Source organism: Monodelphis domestica, chromosome 4 (assembly GCF_027887165.1).
Source record: "Monodelphis domestica isolate mMonDom1 chromosome 4, mMonDom1.pri, whole genome shotgun sequence".
Classification (NCBI taxonomy): Eukaryota; Metazoa; Chordata; class Mammalia; order Didelphimorphia; family Didelphidae; genus Monodelphis; species Monodelphis domestica.
This window is the reverse complement of record NC_077230.1, coordinates 228,941,296-228,958,900: the sequence shown is the minus strand read 5'-3', so window position 1 is coordinate 228,958,900 and position 17,605 is coordinate 228,941,296. Positions and strand designations below refer to the sequence as shown.

The window sequence follows — 17,605 nt, the reverse complement described above, 5'->3', positions numbered from 1 at the left end:
GTTCTTTTTCCAGATTTCTTCAGAGCCTTGAGAATTTAATCAAACAATTAATTAATTTTAAATTATATTTTTTGTTGTCACGTAAAACACACCTCCACACTGGTCATTGTTGTAATAGCACACTCGTACATAACCAAAACCCCCAAATAAAAACATAAATAGAAACATAGATTTTCTTTTAACAATTTTTTATTTTTGCAATAGAATAAGCTAGGTGTCCAGTGCCTAGCATATAAATGTATACCCAAGGCCTAGCAAAACATTGATTTTGCTTTTTCTTTTTCTCTTTTCTATTTCCCTCTTATCTCTATTGTAGTTTCCTCTTAGAAGGTAAAATATTGTATATACCTGTAGTTAGAAATTTTTAGGGATACAAGATGATTATGTTAAATGATCAGTGGGGAGACTAGTCTCCCAATGATCATCAGGGGAGATTGTGAAGATTGGATTTGGCTCTCTCCTGATTATAACAATGAAGGTACTTAGCTTTTCCCTGATTGTGAAGATTTAAATTGTAACTCATGCCTGTTTTTAGATTTAAATCCCCATATGTGTAAACACCCTGTTTAAAAGATAAGTATGGAGACCTGCCTATTTTTAGATTCAATCACAAAAAGTACAAACAATAGATTTTCAATTATACAAAAGCCTTGAGAATTTAATCAAGCAATTAATTAATTTTAAATTCTTTTTTCTATTGCCATGTAAAACATGCCTCCACACTGGTCATTGTTGTAACAGCACACTCATATATAACCAAAACCCCAAAATAAAAACATAAATACACTAATGTGAAAGATGACTCCAACAGTTCTTTCTTTGGAGGTGGATAGCATTCCCTGTCATAAATCTTTCAGGATTGTTCCAGATCATTGCATTGCTGAGAGGAGCCAAGTTTTCACAGTTGATCACTGTTCAGTATTACTATTACTATGTACAGTATTTCTCCTAGTTCTGCTTATTTTACTCTGCATCAGTTCTTGTAGATCTTTCTGAAATCATCTTGCTTATCATTTCTTAAAGCACAATACTATTCCATCATCAACATGTACCATATTTTCTTTAGTCATTCCCCAGTTGATGGACATCCCCTCGCCTTGAGAATTTTACCTCAATTCTATTTTATAACATTTTATTTTCTGTAATTTAGAGGTAATAGACAACATACATTGTGCTTATATATCTATATTAAAATGTAGTCCCTTTTTCTGGTGGTTGTTTGTTTATAGTGTAGGGTCTAAGTCTGTGTCTCATTGAAATTATGAAGGGGAAAGGAAAGGTAATGGGCATTTTTGTAATACCTACTATGTGATAGCCATAGTACTAAGTGCTTTACAAATGAGTTGGTTAACTAGAAGCTACAATGTAGTCATTTGAACCCTGAGGGACAAAAACTAGTGGACAAGAGAAATACATCACATGCTATTTTCACAGATTTATACTTTTGTTGCTTCAACCTACAATCACTTTTAAGTGAAGTGATAGTTTATTCTTTCTTGTAGACCTAGTCTTCTAAAATCACAGTAGTCATCAGCAGGTTTTTCCTTTTTAAAGTCTACCATTGTGTCATGTACGTTTATGTGTACTATAACAACTGCCACAAATATTTGTTGAATGTTCACTATTTGCAGTACATTGTGCTAGCTAGTTGCTGGCTTAGCGTCTGACCTGTAATGTAATCCTTTACTTTTGGATGGTCCCTGATTCTTCATCTTCTTGTTAATGGCTTTTTATGCATATATACATGACATAAATATATATTAAAATCTGTTTTAGGATGGAACTGTTGTTCTACCTAGCAAATCTTCTGGTGACTCCTTTCTACTCAGTGAAGTAGAAGCAGATAGTGGTGATGGGTTGGGCAGAATTGATTGTAGCAGTGGAGATGGTTCTCGACCCAATAGTGACATTGCAGATGTAAGTATTAAATATTTCAAATTTTAATCATTATTTACTCTTCCACATATCTACTTCTTTGTTTTGCTTTTAAAAATGTCTTTAATTATTTGATTGATAATAGATAGTAGATTGATATGAAAATCATGAGAATCTCAGGATTTTAGATACCAAAAGGGATTTATTGCATTTAGTCCAACATTTGTTTTATAGGTTTTTGAAAATAATGCTCATAAAAGCTAAGTTATTTGCCTAAAGTTATGAGAAACCTACAGTTTTGGAGGCAGAGGACCTGTGTTTTCCACTTCCCTCTCACCTTTGGCAAGTCATTTTTCCCTTTATAGGCCTGCATCAGTTCTCCATCTGTAAAATGTGAGCATTGAACTACATGACCACTAAGGTCCCTTCCAGATCTAAATCTATGATCCTCTGACTCTAGGTTTCCTAGCCCTGAGCCCATTCCTTTCTACATTCTCATCTGAAAATTTATGGAAGTATTTATTTCTTATTAACATCACCATTATCTTCTAACAAAGTAATATTGTGAGCAAAAGTGCTAAATGCAATATTATATTACAACTTTTAGTTTTAGACCCCCCCTACAATTTCCATGTATATTCAAAGTCTATTTTATTTCTTTCAAGAGAATGGAATTTCCCAGTAAACATCTTGTTACTACATAGAGAGGTTAATCATGTCATTGCTTTCTTACTGAACCAAGAGGTCATTTGCTGATATCTTTAAAAGCATGTTAATATTCCATTTGTGGTCAGTGTGACTCAGACCTGAATCATAGGGCAGACTGCCATTGCTGAGAGGAAAAGTTCCAGTCTTATTAGATATACTTCAGTTATTAGGCTATGATTATCACTAGGAATTTCTTCATTAATCCCTTACTTGCCAACAACATATGAATACCTACCAGATTTTAAAAAGAAGCAATTAGTTGAATTTTAAATCTCTTCTATCAATATATTCATAAGTATCTGTCAAAATTTTGTGATCACATGAAGTTAGTCAAACATGAATTCTTTTAAAGGAATAGAGGGAAGTAATAGACTCACTGTAATTAATTATTCTATATGATGAAATTTTTTTCATGTCCAGCTGTAATAGTACAAGCATTGTTGGTCTATAATTGTTAATTCTTTTTTCTTTAATCCTCTTTAGTAGTTATTGTATTTAGCATCCTATTCCCTATATCATTCCTGTCCTCCCAAAAAAAGAATATAGGATCATAGGGTTATCAATGTAGAACTGAAAAGGGCCTTAGAAGCCATCTAATTCAATCCTCATATGTTAGAAATGAGGAAACTCAGGCTACAAGATTAAAGATCACAAAGTCACAGAGGTAGTTAAATATCAAAGGTGATACTGATCTTCTGGACTGCCAAGTACCAGTACTTTCTTTAATTCTTTACAGTTTTTGGAGCGTTTCATACTCATTAATTCATGTTCAAAGGAAATGAAGAAAGATCCAGATTCTTCTGCATAATTTACAGTTACCCTTTTATCTCTTCATATTCTTGTCAGACACTTGAACCACCTAACTTCCCACAAATATTAACAAAAAATTAAAATGCTTTATCTTCCCAAGCAAAAGAATGCACAAAAGGTCTTAGAGTTTGAAGAAGATATGGCCTCCAGGTGTGTGAATGACACCACCTTCTTTCCTCTTCTCTTTTTAGAGCACTGTTCATAGGTAAATTCAGTGTGCCTTAAGGAATTATGTTTTTGATTTTCAAAGAATTTAAAGCTAGAAAGGAGTTAAGGATCATGTAGTGTCCTTCTGTTATTTTATAGATGAGGAAACCCAGTGACTTATCCATAATTGAAGAACAATCTAGTGGAAAATACAGGACTAAAACTGAGCCTGCAAAGTTTTTTATTTAGTGTCTGTTTCTCTACACATTATTGTTATAATATTGCTATTTTCATCATGACTCGGCTGTAAAAATAATATAATTTATTACATGGATTCAATAAAATAAGATTTCACTAAGACTTTTCTAATAATATTTCAATTATTTGTCATTTTTATATTTTTTGCCAAAAAAGCTGTAGATTAAAGCTAGGTGTTGATAGATGGCCTTTCTTTCATTATTTTTTTTAAATTTACTTTAATTTTTAAAACTCTTACCTTCTGTCTTGGAGTCAATACTGTGTATTGGTTCCAAGGCAGAAGAGTGGTAAGGGTTAGGCAATGGGGGTTAAGTGACTTGCTCAGGGTCACACAGCTAAGAAGTATCTGAGGTCAGATTTTAACCTAGGACCTCCCAACTCTAGGCCTGGCTCTCAATCCACTGAGATACCCAGCTGCCCCCCCTTTTTTTTTTAAAAAAAAGAGATAGCTTTTAAAAATTAGTAGGCCTGTAATATTAATCATCTTTAAAAAGACTCAATATCAATAGCTAATTTTCTTTCAAATGTTTTCCCATCTAAAAACATTGATTTAGATAAGATATTTTGGCTGGAAGTCATTAAATATAAACTTCAAGTGTTTAAGAAGCTTTAATAAGGACCATCATGACTTTTGAAAACTATGTAAATGAAATTTGAACATATTTTTGGCAAAAATGCATAAAATCTCTTGGGTAGGTAAAGTTTAAACTTAAATAGGATATTTGAATTTGACCAAGTAACAAGGTTAATTTTATACTTTATGATATGGAAAAAGTAATATTTCCTCCTTATTGAAATTTAATTGTTATATTAGCTTGGAAAGTGAAAGAATTGCAAAAAGCTTTCATTACTACTAAGGTCTCCTGATGCGTTATCAAATTGTCTTGCTGTTTCCACGTACATGTTCTAAAACTTTAGTCCTACTTGTGCCCACTTGCACATTAGTTTTTTCTTCATGCATCTTGCTGCATGTTTTCCTTTTTGGTTATGACTCAAGTTTGTTGTTTTTTTTCTCCGTGATTTCCTTTTTTGGTGGACCTATTGAAACTCAATGATTTATTTACTTATTTATGGTAGAGTCCCAGAGGTGGCTTGAAGGAAAGAATTTATCTAGAAGAAAGCCCAGAGAAAAATGAGATGATGCAAGATAATGTGAGTATGTTACCCATGCTATATTAGTGCTTTCTGTTGGTGTTTTCTATGCCTAAGTGAAATATACTTTTGACATTTACATAAAATATACAAATGAAGATTTTTAAATAGTTTTAAAATTAGATTGATTAGTGTTTTGAAATAAAAAATTATAACCAAGTATATTGTATAAACATGTTAAATGACTGGCAATATGAGGGTTATTCCTCTAGTCAATAGTAAAATCAAGGAAGTTGAATAGCTAAAACTGTATAATATTTCTATTCTTTCATTTTTCTTTTGAAATATTAGAGGCTAAAGGTAGTCAAAACATTAACTGATGTTTTATGATGGGATTAGTGCATGCTGTTACAGAATACCTAGAGGATTAACAAATTGCATCTACTTTTCATTTATAAACAAGTAAATCTACACCTGTGGTTTCAACTACAATCTCTGAGCCAATGACACCCAAATTCATGCCTTTGGTCCCAACCTCTCTTCACTACTCTAGTACAGTAGTTTAACTGACTGCTATATATTTTCACTGGCTTATAGTATCAATATTTGAAACTCATAATATGTAAAACTGAAATCATTACCCATTTACCCACCTAGCAAACTACTCTGCCAACTAGAAACATTTCTTTTTCTGACTTATATCAATGATACCATCATTGATTTAGTCACTTAGACTCAAATTTTTTTTTATTTCTCTTTCTTTCCCATCAGATTAATAGCCAATTGGCTGGTTATTCTTTGTTTACATTAATTTGGCAGTTAAGAGATCCTTTGTAACTGGAGAGAGCACCTAAACTTTCTGCTGTTCTGCTGCTTATTGTTGTCTTCATATGCTTCAAAACATCTTCACAAAGTACCTTCCAAACAACAAAGGGTGCTCAGTAAATTATCTACAGCATGTTTTTATTCCAGGAATCTTAGATAACCTTCTCAGGTAATATATATGAAGACAGAGTAGTCTAACTGTAATAAGTTTGGCAAGATATAATTAGACACATAATAAATACAGCAAAAATCCTATAAGTACAAAATTATTGTGACACAGAGGTAAATAATCAACCTTTTTGAGTCCCAGGTTCTTCACCTTTAAATGAGGTTGGGCTATATGATCTGAGCTCTTTCTATCTTTTAGATTCTGTAATTCTAAATTATTTGGTAATTTGGTTTATTTTTGCTATTGCTTGCCTCTTCTATAATGACATACTCTTTGAAAATATTCTCCAGGACAAAAAAAGAAAATATTCCAATATATACTTAAAATATTCTTTTAATCTGTTCTTCCCACTTAAAGAGAATGTAACAGGTCCTATTCATTCTGTTCATCTAGCTAGTGCTTCATTATTTGTGTTGTGAGAACTGCTTAACATATTGGCTATGTGGTAGTATCTCATGTTGGATAATTTTGTTTAATTTCAGTAGGGTTCAAAAAATACCTAAAAGAAGCTAGATTCAAACATGTTAAGTGGGACCATTAAAAAAAAAATATATATATATATATATGTATGTATGTATATGTATGTTTAGAGGATTCCACTGATTTAAAACCTTTCTTTAAAGTTGATTTCAGCCCTAAGGTGGGAAATGAATTATGTTTATCTCCCATAGGAAAAAAAAATATGATTGTCATAAGAAGCCACAATTTTTATAAATCAAATTAATATGCAATTTCTTAATTTCTTTTAATTTGAAAAGAAGATTAGAAATTGTAATTTGGAATATAATACATACACATTTATTAGCACCCACTATGTGCCAAGAACTGTGCTAAGTGCTGGTGATGAAAAATAAAAAAAGAAAGGCAATCCCTACCCTTAAGGAGGTTACAATTTAATAAGGGAAAACAATACTCAGAAGGAAACTAAAAAGTAGAGGGAGAGCGGAGTCAGCCTACCTGTTTATGTGGAGGTGAAGGGTGAAGCGGAGACAGCCTACATGTTTATGTGGAGATGAAGGGTGGAGTGATAATGATGGTCTCTGAATCCAAACTTAGTAGAGCTACTGATAGAAAGTGAAGTTACCTTTAAAGTTCAGATCCCAACCCTTTGTGAAAAAGAGCTTTGGGACTTCCGGGTAAACATGGCGGCAGTCTAGACGAAAGACTCGTCCTCTCCTCAGCACCCACCAATATAGACTACCTCAAAAGACCAAATGGATAAGAACAAAGGTACTCTACAGCAGTGCACAGCATTGAAGGTATGTGGGATTTAGGCATTTCCACACTGTAAGGGGGTGAAAAAGCTCCCACCAAAATGTGAGCTGATCTGCCCTCCCCCACCCCACCTAGGGAGCTAGAGTCAGAGCCAGCATGCGCCAGAATCAGCGAGTGAGTGAGGGGCACCTCTAGGTCCATGGGAGCTGACTAAGACCACCAAAGACCTACTCCTGAGAGCAGCTATACCTGTAAACACCAGTAGGCTAAAGAGCACAGATTGTGGGCACTCACAGGAAGACATCACAGAGAAGGGCAGAAAACAGAAGAAGCTGCGGAGATTCAAGAGCAAAATCCTTGCTCCTTAACTCCATACACAAAGCCCCTGTGTATCTCACTCAGATTTCTGACTAAAAAGGGAAACAAACCTCCACAGTGATGGCAAATTCTGCCCAGGAGCAACAACCTCCCTCCACCAAAAAAAAAAAGAAGAGGAGGTTGACCCTAGAAAATTTTTATGGAGGAAAAACCCAGGCTACAGAGGAAATAGAGGAGGAAATTCAAATAAACCCAAAACCTCCCCCCAAAATGGAATTTGTCCACAAGATCTTGAAGAATTTAAATTGGAGCTTATCAATAAGATGGAAGCCTTCTGACAAGAAAAGTGAGAAATAGTTCAAAGAGAAAATGACAATTTAAAGGACAAGAACTCCCAATTGGAGAAATAGCTAGAAACCACAAAAAGCAGGATAGATCAAACTGAAAAAGAAAACCAGTCTTTAAAGACCAGAATTAGGCAACTGGAAGACAATGATCTTGCAAAAACAGCAAGAATTAATGAAGCAAAGTCAAAAGACTGAAAAAATAGAAGAAAACATAAAATATCTCACTGAGAAGATGACAGATCAGGAAAACAGAGCAAGTAGAGACAATTTGAGAAACATTGGTCTACGTGAAAAGCCAGAAATAAACAGAAATCTTGACATCATGCTACAAGAAATCATCCAAGCAAACTGCCCTGATGTTCTTTAACAAGGGGGCAAAATAGACATTGAAAGAGTTCATATAACACCCTCTACACTAAATCCTCAAAAGACAACTCCCAGGAATGTAATTGCCAAGTTCCAGAGCTATTAAGCTAAGGAGAAAATTCTACAAGAAGCCAATAAGAGAAAATTCAGATACCAAGGAGCCCCAGTAAGGATCACACGAGACCTGGCAGCTTCTACACTAAAGGACTGCAAGGCTTGGAACATGATATTCAGAAAGGCAAAAGAATTGGGTCTTCAACCAAGGATCACCTATCCATCAAAACTGACTATATACTTCCAGGGGTAAGAATGGGCATTCAACAAAATAGAAGATTTCCAAGTTTCTGTAAAGAAAAGAACAGAACTAAGTGGAAAGTTTGATATCCAAACACAAAGATCAATAGAAACATGAAATGGTAAATAAGAAAGAGAGGGAAAAGGGGAAAATGGTTTTTTATTTAAACTTTCTTCTTTAAGGGCTACAATTAGATCAAATTATATATATTAATATATGGGGGGAATGTTATTTGTAACTCTCAAAAATTGTATTCACTATTACAGTAATTAAAAGAATCATTCACAGGAAGAGATTGGGGTATTAAGTGCTATAAGATGACATGCAAAAAAAAAGGGGAGAGGGGAATCGACATTGGCACCAAGAGATACTTGAAGAAATAAAATAAATAGGATAACCTTTATCACACAAAGATATGCATGGGAAGGGGAGGGGAAGAATACTTTTATAAGAAGGAGAGGAAGTGAGTGCTAATAGATAATACACAATAGATAAATCTTACTCTCAGTGAAATCAATTCTGAGAGGGAAGAGCATCTTGATCCATTGGGTTCTTGAATTCTGGCTTATCCTATAGGGAAAGTAAGAAGGGAAAACTAAGGGAGGGAGGGAGGAGGGAGCACAAAAAGGGAGGGAACTTAACAGACCCTAAAAAAACAAGAAGAGAACAAGAAGGGAGGGGATTAGAGGGATTGATTAAAAGTAAACCACTGGTTTAAAAGGATATAGCAAAAGAAGAAAGGACAGAACTAGGAGAGGATATCAAAATGTTGGGTAATACACAAGTGACAATCTAACTTTGACCATGAATGGGATGAACTCACCCATAAAATGAAAACAAATAGGAGAGTGGATTAGAATCCAAAATCCTACCATATGTTGTCTACAAGAAATACTCCTGAGGCAGATAGATACTCACAAGGTTAGAATTTAAGTTTGGAGCAAAACCTATAGGGCCTCAACTGATAGAAAGAAGGCAGGAGTTGCAATCATGATATCTGACAAAGCCAAAGGAAAAATAGACCTGATCAAAAGGGATAGGGAAGGTAAATATATTCTGTTAAAAGGGAGTATAGACAATGAGGAAATATCACTAATCAACATGTATGCACTAAATGGTATAGCATCCAAATTTCTAAAGGAGAAACTAATGGAATTGAAGGAGGAACTAGAGTAAAACTATACTAGTGGGAGATCTAAACCTACCACTATTAAATTTAGATAAATAAACAAATAAATAAGAGATAAAAGATGTGAATGAAATCTTAGAAAAATTAGAGTTAATAGATATATGGAGAGAAATAAATAGGGACAAAAACAAATAAACCTTCTTTTCAGCAGCATATGGTACATTCACAAAGATTGACCATGTACTAGGTAATAAAAACATGGCAAAGAAATGCAGAAAAGCAGAAATAATAAATGCAATCTTTTCAGATCATAACGCAATAAAAATAATGATCAGTAAGAGTACATGTAGAGCCAAATCAAAAGTTAATTAGAAATTAAATATGATTCTCCAAAATCAGTTAGAGAACAAATCATAGAAAAAATTAATAATTTCATTGAAGAAAATAATAACAATGATGAGACATCCTTTCAAAATATATGGGTGCAGACAAAGCAGTACTCGGGGGAAAATTTATATCCTTGAGTTCATATATTAACAAATTAGGGAAGGCAGAGGTCAATGAATTAGACATGCAAATCAAAAAACGTGAAAGTGAACAAATTAGAAATCCCCAGAAGAAAAATTAGAGACCCTAAAAATTAAGGGGGAAATTAATAAAATTGAAAGTGAAAGAACTATTGAACTAATAAATAAGACTAGAAGCTGGTATTTTGAAAAAAACAAACAAAATAATGTATTGGTCAATCTAATAAAAAAAGGAAAGAAGAAAACCAAATTAACAGTATCATAGATGAAAAGGGAGACCTCACCTCCAATGAAGAGGAAATTAAGGTAATCATTAAAAATGATTTTTCCCAATTATATGGCAATAAATATGGTGATATGGATGAATATTAACAAAAATATAAATTGCCTGGATTAGCAGAAGAAATAGAATTCTTAAATAATCCCATGTCAGAAAAAGAAATCCCAATACTATACAAACTTTTTGACATAATATGTAAAGAGGGAGTTCTACCAAATTCCTTTTATGACACAAATATGGTACTTATTCCAAAGCCAGGCAGGTCAAAAATGGAAAAAGAAAACTATAGACCAATTTCCTTACTGAACATAGATGCAAAAATCTTAAATAGGATACTAGCAAAAAGACTCCAGCAAGTGATCACAAGGGTTATTCACTATGATCAGGTGGGATTTATGCCAAGAATGCAAGGATTGTTCAATATTAGGAAAACCATCCACATAAATGACCACCATATTAACAAGCAAACCAACAAAAATTACATGATTATCTCAATAGACGCAGAAAAAGCCTAATTCCTATCGAAAACACTAAAAAGTATAGTAATAGAAGGGCCTTTCCTAAAAATAATAAACAGTATTTATCTAAAACCACCAGCCAACATCATCTGCAATGGGGATGAACTAGATGCATTCCCAATAAGATCAGGAGTGAAACAAAGATGCCCATTATCACCTCTATTATTTAACATTATACTAGAAACACTAGCAGTAGCAATTAGAGAAGAAAAAGAAATTGAAGGAACTAACATTGGCAATGAAGAGACCAAGCTATCACTTTTTGCAGATAATATGATCTACTTAAAGAATTCTAGAGAATCAACTAAAAAGCTAGTGGAATAATCAACAACTTTAGCAAAGTTGCAGGATACAAAATAAACCCACATAAGTCTTCAGCATTTCTATATATCTCTAACACATCTCAGCAGTAAGAATTAGAGAAATTCCATTAAAAATCACCCTAGACAATATAAAATACTTAGGAATCTATCTGCTGAGACAAACACAGGAACTATATGAACACAACTACCAAACATTTTCGACACAATTAAAACTTGATCTAAACAATTGGAAAAACATTAACTGCTCATGGGTAGGACAAGCTAACATAATAAAAATGACCATCCTACCCAAACTTGTTTAGTTATTTAGTGCCATACCCATCGAACTACTAAAAAACTTTTTTACTGAATTAGAAAAAATTATAACGAAGTTCATTTGGAAGAACAAAGATCAAAGATATATCCAGGGAAATAATGAAAAAAAATGCAAAGGAAGGTGGCCTTGCAGTACCAGTTCTCAAACTATACTATAAAGCAGTGGTCATCAAAAAAATCTGGTACTGGCCAAGAGACAGAAAAGGAGGATCAGTGGAATAGACTTGGGGTAAGTGACCTAAGCAAGACAGTCTATGGCAAGCCCAAAGATCCCAGTTTTGTGGATCAAAATCCACTATTTGATAAAAACTGCCAGGAAAATTGGAAGACAGTGTGGGAGAGATTAGGTTTGGATCAATACCTCACACCCTACACCAAGATGAACTCAGAATGGGTGAATGACTTGAACATAAAGAAGGAAAATATAAGTAAATTATGTGAACACAGAATAGTATACATATCAGTTCTTTGGGAAAGGAAAGATTTTAAAACCAAGGAAGACTTAGAAAAAGTCACAACATTTAAAATAAATAATTTTGATTACATCAAATTAAGTTTTTGTACAAACAAAACCAGTGTAAACAAAATTAGAAGGGAAGTAACAAATTGGGAAACAATCTTCATAACAAAAACCTCTGACAAAGGTCTTAATTACTCAAATTTATAAACATTTAAATCAATTGTACAAAAAATCAAGTTATTCTCCAATTGATAAATGGATAAGGGTCATGAATAGGCAATTTTCAGTCAAAGAAATCAAAACTATTAATAATAACCTGGAAAAGTGTTCTAAATCTCTTATAATCAGAGAGATGCAAATCAAAACAACTCTGGGCTATCACCTCACATCTAGCAGATTGGCTAACATTACAGCTTTGGAAAGTAATGAATGCTGGAGGGGATGTGGCAAAGTAGGGACATTAATGCATTGCTGGTGGAGTTGTGAATTGATCCAACTATTCTGGAGGGCAATTTGGAACTATGCCCAAAGGGTGATAAAAGACTGTCTGCCCTTTGATTCAGCCAAAGCACTACTGGGCTTGTACCCCAAAGAGATAATAAGGAAAAAGACTTGAATAAGATTATTTATAGCTGTGTTCTTTGTGATGGCAAAAAATTGGAAAACAATTTCCCTTCAATTGGGAAATGGCTGAATAAATTGTGGTATCTGTTGGTGATGGAATACTATTGTGCTCAAAGGAATAATCAACTGGAGGAATTCCATGGGAACTGGAACAACCTCCAGGAATTGATGCAGAATGAAAGGAGCAGAACCAGGAGAACATTGTACACAGAGACTGATACATTGTGGTACAATCGAAGGTGATGGACTTCTCCATTAGTGGCAATGCAACATCGCTGAACAATCTGCAGGGATCTAAAAAATACTATCCACAAGCAGAGGATAAACTGTGGGAGTAAAAACACCGATGAAAAGCAACTGCTTGAATGCATGGATCGAGGGGATATGACTGGGGATGTAGACTCTAAATGATCACCCTAGTACAAACATCAACAGCATGGAAATAGGTTCTGATCAAGGACACATGTAATATCCAGTGGAATTGCGCATTGGCTATGGGAAGGGAGGGGGAAGGGAAGAGAGGAATAGAATATGATTTTTGTAACCAAGGAATAATGTTTGAAATTGACCAAATAAAATTTTAAAAAATTTAAAAAAAAGTGCTTTTGGAAGAGTTCAATACTCCACCTTCCAGCTCTCCAGTTATAGATGAGAGGAGTCTAAGAGGGTTGGAAAGGTGTTTAAGAGGGATTCCAAGTGGTATCAAACATGTCAGGACACAGGAATACTTAATTATCTCTAAACCTGATTAATAATTACTAAAAGTATTTTGGTGGTCTCTGTTAAATAATTTACTAATATTAAATTAGTCTTAAATGAAAATATTATCAGAGCATGGATCATTTACCCAATATTGTAACCTGGATGATACAATTAATGAGACAAATTGATGATAGGAGATTTAGTTTCCATAGCTCATGTGTTGACACTTAGCTCAAGTGTTTATGTGATTAAGTAAATATTGTCCAAATTTTCAACTGTTCAAATAGCACTCTAGGTGAGTATCTTACTTACTTTCCCTCCTTTCAAGTTATCTATTGTCTTGAATATCATATCCCTCAATATATAGACTGCACTCCTAAAATGAGAGATCTATAAAAGGAAAAAAAAATGTAGGTATCCAATGAACCATAATGCCAATTATTTTATTTAAACCACCTCTGATTACTTTAAGAGAGTAGTTCTTAAAGTGTTATATGATGATAGGATTCATGGGTTAATCTAAAGTTCTAGAGAATTTGGCATTTGCATAACTATGTTTCTCAGCCAGAATGGGAGAAAGACGAGAAAAGAGCAATTAATTAGTCACTTGATTGGTTAAGACTTGTGAGTTTGGAATGTTTTAAAGATTAGAATATGACTTTAACCTTTTTTCTACTACATATCAGGGGAGGCAGCTCAGCATAAGGGAAAGCTGATTAGACTGGGATTAGTGCAGCCTTGACAAAACTCCGAAACTCCTCAACTTTTCAACTTCTCTGGAGTTACTTTCTCAAGTATTTTATGAGAGATTTGGACCAACTCCTCCCTTCCAGTTTTAAATACAATGACTTCCATAAAAAAGAATGAATGAATTCTGTCCTGCTTATGTGATGAAGGCTGCCTGCGGGGCACATTTCATGTATAAGTATACAATACGAATACAAAATCTTAGGTTACATCTGATAGTATGGTCCAGTGCTGAAGCACAGTGCCTTGAAAATAAAAGAAGCACAATGAAAATATTTTCTCCTCTTCCTTCTCTTCCTCATTCCTGCCCCTGCTTCCTTCTCCTATTCTTCTTCCTTTGTGTTCTCTTGCCTGCTAGTGTAACATAACATGGGTTTAGTAGCCAAGAGTGTAGTAAACCAAAAGGTTCCATCTCTAGAGAAGGTTTCGGGAGGTTCTGTGGCAAACAGAAGAAGTTTTGGTCAGTGTTTTGGGTGTTTTTCCCCTCTTGGCAAAGTAGTCTGTTTTTAAATATTTGAGGGCTTCTAATGGAAAAAAAATATTCCCTCTCTAGTTACCCAAGCCAAGTCTTTTATGTCTGAGAATGATTTTCCTTCTTTCCTGATTTCTCTTAATTCTAATGCTTCTCCGTTACTGAGGAGCCCCACTTAATTCTATACAAATATTATCTATACATAGTTGTTTTTTATGCTATCTCTACCATTAGATAATGAGTTCTTTGAGAGCAGGGAATGTTTTTTGCCTTTCTTTTTATCCCCAGCACTTAGCACATTGTCTCACACTTAGTAGGCTTTTAATAAATGCTTATTGACTTGACTCTTGTCTTGCCTTGTCTGAAATATTAACAGTCGATATTTAAATATTATTCTTTCTCAGGACACTCAGTCAAACATTGGGAGCCCCTTAATTCGAACAGCACCTCAGATCATTGGCGCAGAGGATGATGACTTTGGCACTGAACATGAACAGGTGATGTTTTTTTCTGAAGGAGGAACTATCAGTTTTTAAGACATTGCCCAAATTATTAGCAAAAACTACTACCTTCCTGAAGCCATGAAACAGATGTTGCCAGGAATTGATGCTAAGTTTTCAAGCAGACAGTCTCTTGGGTAAATTGCTATTTTAATACTTAAACTTCTTCCTAATAGTAAAGACTGTCTGACAATGTTAATGCTGGTGTGATTTTGGGCACTGAGTGCAGTCCATAATTACCCATTCCAATTTTTTACTTTTGAATAGTCTTTTTTATTTTATTTTTTTATTTTTAATTTTTTTATTAAAACCCTTATTCCGTCTTGGAGTCAATACTGTGTATTGGCTCCAAGGCAGAAGAGTGGTAAGGGCTAGGCAATGGGGGTTTAAGTGACTTGCCCAGGGTCACACAGCTCGGAAGTGTCCAAGTTCAGATTTGAACCTAGGATCTCCCGTCTCTAGGCCTGACTCTCAATCCACTGAGCTACCCAGCTGCCCCTGAATAGTCTTTTTTAAAAAAAGATGTGAGCTCAAATTTGTCCTCATCTTGCCTATCCTCTTGACTTTCTCCTCATTCTTCAATGCCCTCACATTGAATTGATATAAGATAAGAAGTTAATTTAGTGATTGTATTATTTTAATTATATGATGCACAGAATGAATAGCAAAGAAACTTAATTCTAATAAAACATGCAAATTCACTCTCTGTTTTCTAATCCAATAGTCTAAACTTTTTGATTATGTACCCCATTAGCAAGATATTATTGAGTTGGCTCTTCCCATATATTTATAGTTTGTTATTTACTATCTATTTACTTAATTATAAATTATACACATGTAAGTCTTTATTAGTAATTATATGCATTCTGATACATCCACAGAAAAAAAAAATTAATAGAGTAAGATGAAGAGGAAATAATATTTGACCCTAGAATCAGTAGGAGCTACTGAAGTTTAATATGTAGGGGAATGACACTGTCAGATCCGTACTTTGGAAAAACACTTTGGCAACTGGATGTAGGAGGGATTGAAGAAAGAGAAGAGATTTGAGGCTGGGAAAGAGTTAGAAAACTATTATGGGTGGCAACTGGGTAGCTATGTGGATTAAGAGCTAGGCCTAGAGATGGGAAGCCCTAGGTTCAAATCTGGTCTCAGACATTTCCCAGCTTTGTGACCCTGGGCAAGTTACTTAACCCACATTGCCTAGCCCTTACCACTCTTCTGCCTTGGAACTAAGGGTTTATGAAAAAGAAAAAAAGAAAACTATTATTATAGCTTAAGCAATGATCAACTAAACCAGTGTGGTACCTATGTGAATAGAGAGAAGGGAACAGATATGAGACATTGTGGAGATAAAAGCATAATATAAAATAAAATAAAAGCATAATTCATCAACTGATTAGCTGTATGATAGAAGGAAAAATGAAGCATCAAGGATAAGCCCAAGTTTGCAAAACCCAGTGAATGATATGCTCAGCTGAAATAAGGGAGTTTCTATGAGAAGAGTGGGTTTGGTGGTAAAAGTAATGTTGTTTTGGAATTTGAGTTATTTATCGAAATCAGGTTTGAAATAGCCAGTTGATAACATAAGGGCTGGTGCTCAGAAAGAAATTGGTCTTGTGTGTGTACATACCTACATATATATATATATATATATATATATATATATATATATACATACATAGGTACACACACTGCAGAGGTTAAGAAGGCTGGGGAGAATAGGCCATCACATTAGCAGTTAGATTACTGGTAACTTTGAAGAGAGCAGTTTAAATTGAATTGAGTCAAGGAGAATGATGTTGTTGAAATTCTGAAAAGCTAGTGGTACCCTTTATAGATATAGGGAAGATTGAAAGATGGTAGAGTTTGGGGAAAAGGTAATATAATTGCAACCAATCCATGCCTGCTCATTCTATGCCATTCAGTCTTTCTCACTGAAAAATTCTAGTGGTGGCTTACTCATAGGCCATTGTACATGATTAGAATTGCAGAGGTTGAGGAACAGGAAATTTTGTCTGTCAAGCTATTGGGAATGTGTAAGATTATAACCTTTGAGGGGCTCTCACCATAGCTGGCCAACAGGGGGAGAAGGTGGAGTTGGGATGAATATTGAAGGAGGAGTAGGGTAAATGTGCTGGAGACAGGCCATCAGTTGCCTGCGGAAGGTGGGATACAGCTCATCTTCCCACTTTCCAACTAGTTGATCTCATATACACCTTGAGGTCGAGCATTTGGTGTCCTTTGCTCTGTTACCCTAACTCAACATGCTCTGAATAGAATTCATTATTTTCCCCCCAAACCCACCTTTCTTCTGAACTTCTTCATTTCTGTTGAGGACATCATCATTCTACTTGCCTACTTTTCTACCTTAATAAAATCTTCAGTAGTTCTCTCTCCTTTAATCCACATGCCCAGTCAGTTGTCTGGTTTTGCTATTTCTCTCTCCACAATATCTATTGCATCTATCGTTCTTTTTGCACAGATGGCCACCCCACTTGGTTCCATACCTTGCACCCTCCTTCTTGGTCTCTTCTCCTCTTCAACCTGTTCTACACATAGCTGCCAAAGTGATTTTCCAAA

The 17,605-nt window shown here is 34.6% G+C and overlaps 1 protein-coding gene across 4 annotated transcripts in view; it reads left to right on the top strand.

Annotated features, from left to right (window-relative positions):
• Positions 1-17,605, top strand: part of ARHGEF12 (Rho guanine nucleotide exchange factor 12) — a 227,338-nt gene that overhangs the window by 158,022 nt on the left and 51,711 nt on the right. For all 4 annotated transcript variants that reach the window (XM_007494637.3, XM_056794216.1, XM_007494636.3 and 1 more), the window contains 3 exons: positions 1,777-1,917; positions 4,876-4,950; positions 14,927-15,019. In XM_007494637.3, coding sequence (XP_007494699.2) covers positions 1,777-1,917; positions 4,876-4,950; positions 14,927-15,019 — 309 coding nt within the window. The remainder of the gene's footprint in view (positions 1-1,776; positions 1,918-4,875; positions 4,951-14,926; positions 15,020-17,605) is intronic.